This window comes from Chlamydotis macqueenii, chromosome 1 (genome assembly GCF_036417535.1).
Source record: "Chlamydotis macqueenii isolate bChlMac1 chromosome 1, bChlMac1.mat, whole genome shotgun sequence".
NCBI classification, from domain to species: Eukaryota; Metazoa; Chordata; class Aves; order Otidiformes; family Otididae; genus Chlamydotis; species Chlamydotis macqueenii.
The window spans coordinates 151,734,716-151,748,822 of record NC_141556.1 but is presented as its reverse complement, the minus strand read 5'-3'; the positions used below and the strand labels follow the sequence as shown (position 1 = coordinate 151,748,822).

The 14,107-nt window shown below is 35.2% G+C and overlaps 1 protein-coding gene across 2 annotated transcripts in view; it reads left to right on the top strand.

Annotated features, from left to right (window-relative positions):
• The window catches only part of ATP11A (ATPase phospholipid transporting 11A), a 128,143-nt gene that overhangs the window by 87,063 nt on the left and 26,973 nt on the right, over positions 1 to 14,107 (top strand). For both annotated transcript variants that reach the window (XM_086770348.1, XM_086770356.1), the window contains exons 9-17: positions 596 to 660; positions 2,047 to 2,128; positions 3,332 to 3,482; positions 4,674 to 4,871; positions 7,771 to 7,944; positions 9,956 to 10,119; positions 10,399 to 10,470; positions 11,988 to 12,061; positions 12,312 to 12,415. In XM_086770348.1, the coding sequence (XP_086626474.1) occupies positions 596 to 660; positions 2,047 to 2,128; positions 3,332 to 3,482; positions 4,674 to 4,871; positions 7,771 to 7,944; positions 9,956 to 10,119; positions 10,399 to 10,470; positions 11,988 to 12,061; positions 12,312 to 12,415 (1,084 nt within the window). The remainder of the gene's footprint in view (positions 1 to 595; positions 661 to 2,046; positions 2,129 to 3,331; positions 3,483 to 4,673; positions 4,872 to 7,770; positions 7,945 to 9,955; positions 10,120 to 10,398; positions 10,471 to 11,987; positions 12,062 to 12,311; positions 12,416 to 14,107) is intronic.

Here is a 14,107-nt window from a genome sequence, read left to right as displayed (position 1 = left end):
CTAGAGTCTGACAATTATGTATACTGTCTATCTATAAAGTAGTTATTGGATTTGCACTCATATGGTGATTTGTATTATATATCATGCTCCAAATCATTAATTTAAACTGCATGGGGATCCTTACATTGATTTCCTACTCTTCAATAAATTATCTTTGTGTTTTTAAATGTATACCGTAAGTATCAAGCAATAAGTATGCCATTTATACTTAAAATAAAATGGAAGAACGTATTGTCCTTAGTAAGTAATTTTAACATGGCAGGACACTATAGCTTATATGAGCCTAAAAGAGACTTGAATCAGTATTTTTAAAAATAAGGACCTTATAATTAGGATGATGAGTCATTAGTTAAGTACCTATGTATATGGGGTTTAGATGCATTGGTTTAAGACTTGAATTGTGAAATTATGAGCTTAATTTTTGGCATTTGTATATTTTTTAAATTCTCACTTAAACTTTTAGATACAGCGTGGTAATTTTGTTACACAATAAAAATTAATATTAGAGTAAAACTAATTTCCTGTTTTATGTGGCTTCCACTAAGATCTGCTCTTTCTCTAAATGTTTGTATTTTGTAATACTTACCTTTTGCAGGCCATTAGGATCCGAAAATCTGCTTCTTAGAGGAGCCACTTTAAAGAACACGGAAAAAATCTTTGGTAAATATTCCTACTGATTATTTAAATGGACTGTGAAGTAATAAGCAAACATCAAACAAGATTACAGCTGTACAGTTACTGCTGAGCATGATTTCTATTGAATCACTTGATTTACAACTTTTTAATAGGATTTATTGTTGCTGTAATTGCATCAAAGTTACTATTAATGATGTGCAATGACTATATAGATTTTTGGGAGGGAGATTTTATGGTTTAGGCTACAAGGATTAGTGAAGATAATTCAACTTCTTCATGTAAATATATGGCTTTTGACCAAGCATTGTGAATTAACGTTGTTTTCCCAAAGCAGTTAATGAGCCTGTTAAAAAAAAAAAAATTTTTTTTTGCTTATTTGTCAAAACAGATACCCCAACCAGATGTAAATATAGCTGATTAAAAAAAAAAAATCTTGAACAGTTCCTGATCAAAGTTAGACTTTCTACTCGCCTGTGTATTTTTTGTGTATAGATTGTCTTTGTCCATGGAAAATGTTGAATATTTTAGCAGAAACAGGAGAAATAGGAAGCACGCACTGAGATGGTTTTTTGGAAGTTCTTCAATAAAGCCTTGAGGGAGTAGTAGTGCTGTTGTAACAAGACACTTTTTGCTGGTGACCAAAGGGACAAGGATCCAAGTCATCCTCTGTCATATGCAACCTCTGTACTCCGAAGAAAGAAGATCATAGATAGCCATGAACTACTTAGCCTAAAATACCAAAATCTTGCAACATTTCTCCAAAAAGAGTGTAGAAATTATATATTAATTTAAACTTACTCTCTTTGCTTTTAATTGTAATCTAAAATAGATGAACTAATATAATTAGTTTGTAGTAAGTATTTCTGTAAACTTTAGAGGATGGTTTTAATATTTCTGTTAACTTGTGTATTGGGCAGAGAAGTTCCTAATATGAGTGGCTGTTTCTGGTCTGCCTAACACATGCAGTATTTGCCATTACCCCAGCACAATCCAGATCCTAAATTACTTTATTTTAGCAATTTATTTTAGCAATGTACAGGTGTGCTGGTTTAATAAGTACTTTAAATCCATATTCCTTTAGTTTTTGTATTTAATCTTATGAAGTTTAGTCTCAATGTGTATTATCAACAGGAAATTGGTAATACCAAAAGATTTGGCTTTGATACGTAGCAACGTGTTAGCAATTGGGAACTGTGACTCTGGAATGGGATGTAAATGCTGTTTAAAATTGCCCTCTAAGAACCAAGATATTAAAGCCATGTCTAGTTTTTGAGTATCATCCAAATCTTTATTCTTTTTCTTCAGACTACAGAGAATTAAAGAAATGACAGCATAATAATCTAGTGAATTGTGCTTTTATTGAGTTATTGTATTGTGCAATCTTCAGTAAAACAAGTTGTCTAATTCCAGGTGTTGCTATCTACACTGGTATGGAAACTAAGATGGCATTAAATTACCAGGCAAAATCACAGAAGCGATCTGCTGTAGAAAAGTAAAATTTCTCATATTTTTGGGGGGTGGAAAACTGCATGTTTGAATGATGAATAAAAGGGGAATTTATTTTTTTTTTTCCCTAAAAATATATTTTTCATTGATCTAAATTTAAAAAGAGGTACAGGGACTTAAAATGTAGGGGGGTTTGTGAATCATTTTTTACTAATAAAATGAGTCATATAATGCCATATAAATTAAGTTCTCAATACTGTATTATTATTAAATATTAAATGTTTTTTAAAAATAAAAGCTACCTTAATGTAATGCTTACCTTTTAAGATATGATGTGGAAGACTTTTTAGAGTACACCTACTGACAGTTTTCCAAGATTTATGTGCTTAAATATCCTAACATTCCTTTTCATTCCAATTAAGTCTTGAATTCAGTAAAAATAACTCTTTTGACACACTTCATTTTTGATCAACTGGAGTAACACAAGGCTTGTATGTGACAGGTTTTCCATGGTTTAGCTAAATTTAAAAGTTCCATACAGGCACATATGATGGGAAAGGAAGACTCTGCTGTCCTCAAGGAATGAGCTGACAGAGAATTATTTTGTAGTCGTACTCTGTCTGAAATCATCAGCCCTCAGTAAGGTGTCCAACCTTGTGGAAAAAAAAGATGTCATTGATTAAGGCAAGATGTACTGACCATCTGACAGCCCTTATGCAGTGACTGAGCAATGACGATGTGTTGTTATTGATGTACAACCCATGGCTTTTAGTTCATGCCTGTTATTAATGTAAATAGCATTTTAAACGTGAAGTGTTCTTGGTCTTCCTGTTTTTAGATCTGTCTAGAAAGAATTAAACTATTACAGCTACGTAGCAAAACATTCTCAATAGACTTACATTTCTGTAAAAGTACTTACGTGAGTGTTTTTATGTTGGTTTGGAGAAATGGCATTAAAAAGTCTTCAGATACAATCCTGGTTATTCTGTTGTAATTCCATCTACGCTATTGTTTTCACTAATGTGTCACACACATTTTGGAAACAGTTATAGCAGTTAACATTTGAAATAGAGAATAGCCCACAATAATATTTTTCTTCATTGGGAAAACATTGTAGAGTAGTTATTTAACATCACAGCATTGTTAGACTTTCAGAAAATGTTAGGCTGAAGCACAAGTGTAACATTTTTTATTAAACTCTGTAGTATATATGCTGATGTCGTTTTTATTTTGCCTTTTTTTTTTTTAGATCAATGAATGTGTTCCTTATTGTATACCTCTGTATTCTCATCAGTAAAGCACTAATAAATACTGTCCTGAAGTACGTCTGGCAGAGTGAACCATTTCGTGATGAGCCATGGTATAATCAGAAAACAGAACCAGAAAGGAAAAGAAATCTGGTATGTAAATAAATTAAAATACCAAAAAAGTTTAACTGAACCCTTAATTTTTATGAATAGTACTGAGAAGTGTATACAGCCAATCATAAATTGTTGCTTTTTTTTTTTTTTTTGCTAACAGTGATGAAAGTATATTTGTAGAAATCTTGTATATTGATTTTTTTGCACTTAAATTGTAAGTGTAAATTTAACTGATGAGAAGATGTCTATTTTAGTATAAAAAGTCTCATGAAATCTTTTGGAGTGTCCTGTCATTGATGTGAATTATTGAAGAACTGACCTCTTGCAGAGAAACAGAAGACTGAAAGGAATCCCACAACTATTGGCAATCATGTAACAGGTGTTCAAAAGCATCTGCTGCAGGAATCTCTGTAAAAATACCCCTCAAAAGCTTAGTTTCATATAGCACTGTAACTTTGTCATGAGCACTAGAGACCAGCAACAGAGTTACCAGTGTCCAGTGTCCTTATGGGAGCAAGGACATAGTCTAGAACGGATACCCACGTGATCCAAAGTAATGAACTGAACCTAGCATTACAGAAAGCATAATATTATTTCACTAAATTCTCCCAGCCAGACTAGGGGAAAATTTTCTTCTCTTTACTATTTAGAGCACACACTAGCCAGGCATGTTATAGATTTCTCTTTACCACCAGTAACACTACAGCTCTAACCAGTCTCCACCAGTGAAGAAATCGAGCTAGGTTATGTGCACACATTCTACTTGTACTGGTATTGAGAGAAAGAAGGGAAATCCTGTATTTATTAGTGAAATGCTGCCTGAAAGTTATGCAATTTGGTAATCCTTGAGTGAGTTACTGTAGTTTTATGGTATTCTGGTAATTTCTGAATGTACAATTTTCCTTTTTCTCATATGGATGTTCACCATTCATGTATAATCACTCTAATTAGTTGCTCTAGGTATTTACAAGAATGATATGTAACTGTACTCTACACCTGTATGTCCATAAAGAAAAATACAAGTTAAAACAAAAAAAAAATTTCATGCCAAATTAGTTGTGATGTTATAAATCATGAAGGTATACATCCTGTGCTGAACTGTAAGGTGTGAAAGGTGTTGCTTACTGTTTGAAAGTTATTAGGAAAAAGTAATTTGCAAATGTATGTAGTCATCTTTTGGGTTTTAGTGATAAATGAAAAATCAATGTTTTCATCTTGTTTCTTTGGCAGTTTCTTCAGGCTTTTACAGACTTCCTTGCATTCATGGTTCTTTTCAACTACATTATTCCTGTATCAATGTATGTCACTGTCGAAATGCAGAAATTTCTTGGTTCTTATTTCCTTACATGGGATGAGGAAATGTTTGATGAGGACACAGGTGAAGGACCACTGGTGAATACTTCTGACCTCAATGAAGAGTTGGGACAGGTAAATTCCATTGAATGATAAATTTTTCAACTATTTCTACTGTAATTTTTATTTTAAAATTAACACTTTTTTTAGCTTAGTGTGCATATTCTTTTGTGCTGATTAATTTTAAAAATAAAATTTGAGATCTTCTGATATTCAGAATTAAAAATTCTGATCTTTCAGCCAGTCAGTGGAGGTCGGTTAGTATTACTGTATTAGTGAAGGATAAACACCTTAAGAATGTAATGATTTCTCTCCGTTGACTATAGAGGGAGATTATGTAAGCATCCAACTTCCTTAAAGTAAAAGTCAGATGGAAAAAAAAACCCTTTTTGTCTGGCTAGACTGACAACAAATTTCCAGACATAAGTTTCATCCAGTAAAATGATTGACTGTCGCTCTCATTTTCCAAAAGAAATTCTATCTTTCGTATTCTGTGTTAAGAAAGTCATTAGCTTGACACAGATATGCACAAATATTTTCTGAGAAAATATTTAGGATCGCTGTGAATTAAAAATGTTTTCATAGGTTTTCAAATAAATAAATAAATGGTGTATTTCCTTGGTTTTGTACAGCCAAACTAGTAATTAAGCTTTTAGGGACACATACCTATTTGGATAAAAGGATAGTACCAAGTATTTTATTATTATGGGAGACAGATGGTGCTGTCTCCCATAAGATCCTCATAGAGAAACTGATGAATTATGGGCTGGATGAGCAGACAATGAGGTGAATTGGAAACTGTCTAAATGGCGAGGCCCAAAGAGTGGTGGTCAGCAGTCCAAAGTCTAGTGGGAGGCTAGTAACTAGTGATTTACACCACGGGTCGATACTGAATCCAAACCTGATCACTAATTATCTGGATGGTGTGACACAGTACACCCTGGGGGATGCCCAGCTAGAAAGCAACTTGGCAGCAAAGGACCTGGGGGTTGGGCTGTACACCAAGTTGAACATGATCTGGCAACGTGCCCTTGTGGCAAAGATGACAAATGGTATCCTGATCTGCATTAGACAGAGTGTTGCCAGCAGGTGCAGAGGGGTGATCCTTATACTCTGCACTGGTGAGGCAATAAGGGGAGTATTGTGTGCAGTTCTGGGCTCCACAGTACAAGAGGCAAGGGCATACTGGAAGGAGTCCAGTGAAGAGCCACAACGGTGATGAAGGGACTGGAGCATCTCTTGTGAGGACAGGTTGAGAGCTGGGACTAGTCAGCCTGAAGAAGAGAAGGGTCAGGGAGAATCTTATCAATATGTATAAATACCTGAAGAAAGAATGCAAAGACGATGGAGTCAGGCTTTTTTCAGTGGTGCTCAGTGACACGACCAGAGGCAGTGAGCACAACCTGAAACCGGAGGGTCAATCTGAATATCAGGAAAACACTATTTTACTGTCACAGTGACTGAGTTGCCCAGGGAGGCACTGGCATCTTCATCCTTGGAGATAACTAAAACCTATCTGGACGTGGTCCTACTCAACCAGCTCTTGGTGGTCATGCTTGAGCAGAGTGGGTGGACCAGATGACCTCGTAGGTGCCCTCCAATCTCAACCATTCTGTGATTCTGTTATTAAGAATAACTTACTACTACTAAATCGAAGCATCATCCCAAGAATGGGACCCTCATCAGTACTTGGCATTATTAGTACTAGTCCAATGAACTAAATTTTGCTTCTATGTTTTTGAAAGATGATATGCATCACATTTCTAATGAAGGCATTGATTGTGAATCCTTATTTGTGGTTGTAGTAAATACTATCATAGTGATAAACTTGCTTTATTGCTTTTTTTTTTGTGTAACAGATGTTGATTGCAAAGCAGCACACTGAATGGATAAAAGGCCTTTGCTTGATAGCATTTTGTATGTTGTATAGATGTGTTATGAAACTGAATATGGGAGTTGAGATTAAAGAAATCCATGTAAATCCTGTTGACTTTGAAAAAAGTTTAATATGGATATTGTGTCCACAGATACAAACCACTGGAAAATTTGGAAAATTACCTTTTTAGATTAATGAAAGTTAGAAAAGGCAATCTAGGAGGAAAGTTCACTTATTAAATAACTTCTCTTACGACGGAGAGCGAAAAGTTTGGGTTTATTTTGTTTGATGCACTTGATAAATGTTAAAGTTTATTTGAAAAAATGGTGAATAGTAAATAATTGCCTTACTTTCAGTGTTTAATTCCAAACCTTGCATAACGCTCTCAGTTTACCCAACAGATACGTACAATCTGTGTACAGTACCTATCTCCAATATCCAAAGTTGAGCTTGTGCCGATGTAGTGTTCTGGTTTATAGTTCAGGTTTTGGTTTTGTTTTTGACGTTATTCTTAAGTGCTGGGACTCACTGTAAAAGATAAAATTAATGAAAAATCCATTACTGAGACAAAAGGAACATTTCCAGGGCAATAACAGTGCCTGTGTGTATAACTGTATGTGACCATTAGTCCAGAGTACTCGTTTACACCAACATAATTGTAGTGAGGAATTCTGATACTCCCCTAAGGACCGTTCTGGTGGTAACTGATCCAAATCCAGACACGTACATTAAATAATGATCCCTGGGAAATGGGATTTGTGTGCATTTTGTTTCCATAAATATCTGTCTTGCAGCAAGAAAGACATTAAAAACCAAAAAGCAGCTTGAGAGAAGAGTCAAAGTAGGTTAAACACATTCTAAATAATGTGTTATGAGGCAGAAGATATCTTTGCTTATACTCTTGTATGGTAAAATCTTTCAGTGCTGACATTTCTGTGGAAGATGACTTCCAAAAGAAATTGTTGTTTTACTTTTCTGAAAGAGCCTGCGTAAGGATCTTTGAAGGAACATGTAACCCAGTAATAAACTGTTAAGTTAAGAGACCTTGAAAAATCTCAGTTCATATTCCTGCTGTTTTTAATTTGTGCTCATTTGCAGATTGAGTATGTCTTCACAGATAAAACAGGAACGTTAACTGAGAACAACATGGAATTTGTAGAATGTTGCATTGAAGGACATGTTTATGTACCACATGTTGTCTGCAATGGCCAAATTCTCCACGATTGTACAGGCATTGATATGATTGATTCTTCTCCAGGAGGAAGTGGAAAGGTACGATGACTTTTTCTAGGTTCTTGGTCTTTACAATGAAACATGAATATTGAACTGTGCTCATGAAGGGAATATTAGAAATACAGCATCCTTGAATTTTACTAATCAAAGTAGATAACTGCTGGAAATGCATCACAACATAGACATTTTCTTCTCCTAGTTGTCACAGAAGAGTCAGAGATCATTCTGACCTGATCTACTAGTTATTTTACTGAGTTATAATCAGTAAGTTTAGATATGTAAAATGTTTAATAAGTACAGATGGATTGGTGGTCAACACTACACTTAAAGTTAGTATGGGATACAAAGATTATTGTGTAAGCTTACTATACATATTTTAAATGTTACATGCATGCAAAAAATGTCACTCACCAACCCATCCATGCCTGGTGTCAGGTAAGGAATCTCTCAGCCTTGATGGGTAACCTTTAGAGGCATTCCTACTCAAGGAGAGATTACCACGTTGCAGCCAGCTGCTACGGAGGGAGAGCTCAACAGACCCTTATGGCTGTAGATAGTCATAGCTTGAAGTGTTTGATTTGTAGTCAGATTTTCTGCTGTATTAATGCAGTTTTGGCTGCTTATTAGCTCAGTCTCCAGCCAAACTGGAGGTGTTCTGGTTTTGTGTGGTTTTGTGCTGTGTTTTCACTGATGGCTTCGCACAATAGGATTAACTTCGGTTAGGCCTACTTGCTGGATCATCTGCCTGGACCAAAGTTCAGTTAAACAGGAGAAGTACATCCATCATGCTAGTTTAGACTAAGATTTTAAGACTTAATAGGAAGTTTCCCAACTTACTGCAGCATAAAACTGAATTAAATAAAACCGAAAAATATACAGTTTTCTTTGGTTAACAGCTAAAAAAAGTAACATCTAGTTTCCGTTTAACATTAATTACAATAGGGAAAACAAGGCAGGCAACTCCTCAAGGGGGAAAATGAATGCTCAATGCACTTACTTAGTCATCACTGAGTGAAGGTGTGTGTAGAGAATGGTTTATGACCAAATTAAATTACTTTTAAATGTGATTGAATATAGTCACATATGAATGTGCTACACACAGCATGTGTGTGCTGTGGCTTTTTTGCTGTTTAAAGCAAAGTTAGTTGAAGGTTAAGAAGACTTCACATGTCAACTGATGAGCAGGGTGTAAATGGGCAGGATAATCAGAGCCAAAGGACAGTATCTTTTGAAATATATCGGTACAGTCTCAAATCATACTTTGGCCATACCCTTCACTGTGGCAAAACAAGACCTCTTAAAATACATTGGTGTGATTCAGCTGCCTTATGGCTTACAGCCATGGCCCTCAGAATGTGGTCCCAAGGTACATTGTGTTTTTATCTTGGAATTACAATGACATAGACAGTTTATATTGAACAGCACAGAAGAATAAGATTTAGACACAAAGATACAGGTATAACACAGACAGATATCCATGAAATAGAAATCTCTTTCTGGTGTCAGAAGCTGTCATTACCACACCATCTGAAATGTTATAGAAGTTGTTGACTCCAGCTGTCAAAATGTCCACGTCTTTTATTTTACATAGCTCTGAGAGGTATTCAAGCTGCATAGGAAATCAAAATCTCTAAACTCTGTTAATAATTGTGCTCCAGGTGCTGCATCCCTCTGGACTCAGAATTCCTGAAATTGTACCTTGATTAGTATTTAATACTACTATTTAATACTGAAGTTTAAGCAAAAGTAAAGAAAAGACCTTTAGCCACATCTGGGTGCTCAGATGATGCAGAAGATGCACACTACTTCGGGCATCGGCAGCTTGACTTGCAGGGCAATGCCAGTAGCACTGGCAGCTATTAGGCAGTTGTGTGGTTACCACTGGGGAAGACTTGACTGCCCTTAAAGGGCGGGTGACCTTAGACACTGCTTTTGTCTCATAGTGAGCAGTAGTAAACAGTGATGTTTGATAACCTTCCGAAAGAAAAATTTTCAAAGCAATACTTGAAAGTGATAACACATAATGACAACCATTCCTTTTCTTTTTTAGGAGAGAGAAGACCTGTTTTTCCGAGCTCTTTGTCTTTGCCACACTGTTCAGGTAAAAGATGATGACAGCGTAGATGGATTGAAGAAAAACCGGTTCTCAAGGAGATCATGTATATATATATCATCGTCACCTGATGAAGTTGCTTTAGTTGAGGGAATACAAAGGTATGTTTGTAATTAGGTATTAAACTTTTTAAATCTAGAGATCTAATTACTGAAGTTCAGAATTGTTTTCAGGACAAAAATTGTAGTAACAAACACAAAATCGTCTAGAGGTGATCATTTTCTTAACACAAAATCGTGATTATTGACATTCATAAATAAAATTAAAACTACTTGTTTTTTTTGTTTTTCCAGAATATAAGCTTGGTGTTAAATCATGCTTAAACTGGATAATTATATTTTTGTTGTATTCATTCTCTTGATGTGTATTTCATTTTACAGGCTTGGTTACACCTATCTAAGGCTGAAGGACAATTTTATGGAGATCTTAAATCGAGAAAATAACATAGAGAAGTGAGTGGTTAAAAATGCAACAAAATAGACTGATGAGGATGTTTAATAAATCGTTATTTCTCTATACATTAATTTTTAATTCAGAAAAGGCAGATATTGTACACTTCAGTAGAAAAATAAATTATCTATTAGTATTTATAATTTTAATAGACCCTATAGTTCTGTATTTTCACTTGATCTGTTAGCTTGACAATATATAAAATAGGAAATATATATGTAATAACAAAGATGTGGTGACCTGATCTAACAGTTCCTGATAGTTTTAGGAACTATGAGTGTTTTTCCTTTGTTTTATGGTAATTAATATTTTCTTAATAGAAAATCGTATGTACCTCATTTTTGTTCACAAATAATCCGTATAATTTACAGGATGGTAGTATCTGTAGAATAAATTCATTATAGCTTGTTCAAAGAAAATTTAAAACAGGTACTGTTTGTTTGTTATTTTTCTTGGACATGTAGAATAAATTTTGTGGACCATAGTATTAGTAAAATTTTCAATAACATTTAAGTAGTAGAGCTGTTCAATGGGATGTACATACTTTTGAAAATGTTACCTTACAGTTCTGTAGATGTTTGCTGGTTATGTGTATTGTATGTCTGGATCTTCCTGTATGTGTACTCTGCTAACTGCGCAGGGACTCTTGGACACAAATACAGGAACTCTGCATTTATTTTTCCCCCTTTTAGGGGAATATGGAGGATTTTTCCTGAAGGTTAGTTCAGACTTTCATGGCTCTACTCATAAGAACTGGAGTCAGTATCATTTGGTGATTTATGAAAGCACTATAATTATGAGGAATATTCTCCAAAATGCATCACAGTTTGTAGACATAGGCCTGATCCAGCTCCTTGCTAGAATCTGTTGTAATTTTTAATTAAACAAACACTGTGGCCTTGCACAGGTTTGAATCCCAGGCCGTTGTAAGGACTTAGGACTTAACAAAGAGATTGAGATTAATGACTGGGTTACTTATGTTTGTGCTGGAAAAAGGGAGGCTCTCGTAGATAAAAGGAAATAAGTAAAAGGGTAAAAGATACACACTTGAGCAAGATGAATGAAATTAGTTGGGCACTTTTGGGAGATAAGAATAGTCAAAATTACAAAAATATTAAATAAAGGCTTCCATGTCAACACCTAAGCATTTCCAGTTCTGAGGTTATGCCTAGGTATTATAGGTAGGAATTTACTTACTTTATAAGGAGTGTAGTCCTCTACTGCAAGGTTTCTGTTCTTCTGCTTGAATAAATTATATTGACTATACATCCAGAGACACTTAGGAACATCCTGCAGACAAATCCTGTTTCAAGTAATTAGGAGCTATGAGGCTTCCCTATTTTATTTTATTATTTGTAGCCTCCTGTTTAATTCTGTACTAGTTCCATATTCCATAGTACTCAAACTAATTTTCCATGTTAGAAGTCATGTTTTCTTTGATATGCTCAAAGTCATAATAATCACTTTAGAGATGTGGAAAAGCAGAATTGTTTAAAAAAATATTCTGTTTCTGTTTCAGATTTGAATTATTGGAGGTTTTGAGTTTTGATTCTGTGAGACGGCGAATGAGTGTAATCGTTAAATCTTCAACAGGTAGGACTGTCACATTCTGTTTCTTCTTAAATATTTTTGTTTCACTTGAATTTATTTCAGGTTTATCAAAGAGTTAAGAATTAATCATTGTCTGTGTGCCTTTCTTATAAAAAAGGGGACTGGGTACCCAGCATGAGTGCTGGGTTATAAAAAAGTTAGGCAAAATCTTTCTGAAGACTTAGTAATTTGGATGTTTTTTTGAAGAAAGATATATTTGGCCATTTTGAATTCCATATGTTGTCTCTTTTAGGTGATATATTTCTGTTTTGTAAGGGAGCAGATTCTTCCATATTTCCTAGAGTTAAAGAAGGCAAAATTGACCAAGTACGATCCAGAGTTGAACGCAATGCAGTGGTAAGGTTCCATTTTATTGATCTGTTCATGTGATATCAGTGTCAAAATAAAAAAAAATTCAGTGTTGTGACCTCCTACTTGATCTGTTAACAGATTTGTCCTCTCAGGCACCAAGATTATTCTATGCCAAAGTGCACAGAGGCTATATGGGTAGCAGTCTGTGTTGCTGTCTTATTTGAGTCTGTCCTCTATCTCATCTTCCAAATGGCAGTTGTGGTGAGATATGGATGCCTTTGATATGCACAACTGTGTTACCCAGTTATCGATCAGCTTATTAGTATGACAGTTTCACTACTGTAGTGGTTTGAATTAACTTTTCAATGAAAGAAAAGTGAAAAACTTCACTGAAAATCTCATTCCTACTGTCAGTCCCAAGCATTAGTAGGCTAAATACTAATTAGCCTTAGTAATTCTTATGTGCTGCCTTATTTGCTTTACAAGCTCTTAAATAGAAAATCTGTTAGAGCACAGTGTAGCAACAAATGTGCTTCTTATGGAGAAACAGTGCAGTGATCGTCCTTATACTTACATTTTTACTTGCTAAAAATGAGCTATGAACTGCCTGATCACCTTAAAAAAACCCAAACAAACAAAAAAGCAAAACCAAAAAACCTTCAGAACTTGTTTTTACCTAAAAGGTAGTATTTAGAGTTACAGAATACTGAATTTTGCTGTGTCCAAAAATGTGCAGAACCCATTGCAATGGAATGTGACTGCCAGTCTTATAAACAGGGTAAAATTTGCTAGCATCCAGTACTCGGACCGAAAACCAAGTATTATTACAGGTACGTGAAAAAGTACCTACAGTGTTACCTGCTTTAGTTTTGAAGGGAAACTGCAAAACTCTTTGACAAAGTGCTTTACTAAGCTTTACTGTATGAAAGAGCTGTCTGATTTACAAGTGAAGGAGGCTAATGAAACTGAAAGAAGTGTTTACATATCATATCCATCCAATGTCTGTCAAGAAAGAAATCCAGACCAACAGCTGTTTCTTCGTCCTCGATAACTGGAAATAGGGCTGGCTTCTGCACACAGAAGCCTCTGAAAGAAGATACAGGCAGCCACCTGACACCTGCCCTTATCAATAGCAAGAGTCAGGGAGCTATTTTAATACTTCTCCTTTTTTGATACGTAATAAGTAACTATCCAAAGGCCTGCTGGATTAAAGTTTATAAAGATAAAGTGCTAGTTAAGTGGTGTTGTGCAAGGCAATATATTTGAGGTGGCAAAACTTCTCTTCAGTGTTACAGCAACTTTTTCCCGCCTTACACAGTCTATATGCTCCCTTTCTTATTCATCACACAGTTCAAAAGTCTGGTCCAGTCTGAAACACCCACAGCTAAATTCTAGATTTCACTTCACTGAAATGGCAGTTAGATTTTCACTTTCAACACTGTGATGTTTTGTCCCTGTCTCTGCTGCAACACAGCATCAAAATCAGACTCTGCAGAGCTACTATTTATATTATTGTTACTTATTCAGACTCATCCTGCCTAATTATACACATAGGGCAGGAAACCTTCACCTTGACTCTCCTTTTGCCGGTAATCTCATACATCCAGTTGGGTCACTGAGCTATTTCTCTTCTGGAGGATTGAGGTTTGTCCCTCAGGCTGTAACTGCTTCCAGGGCAGCACAGGATCAAGCTGACCTATGTTCTGGTCTATACTGTACTGTAATAATCTATACTAT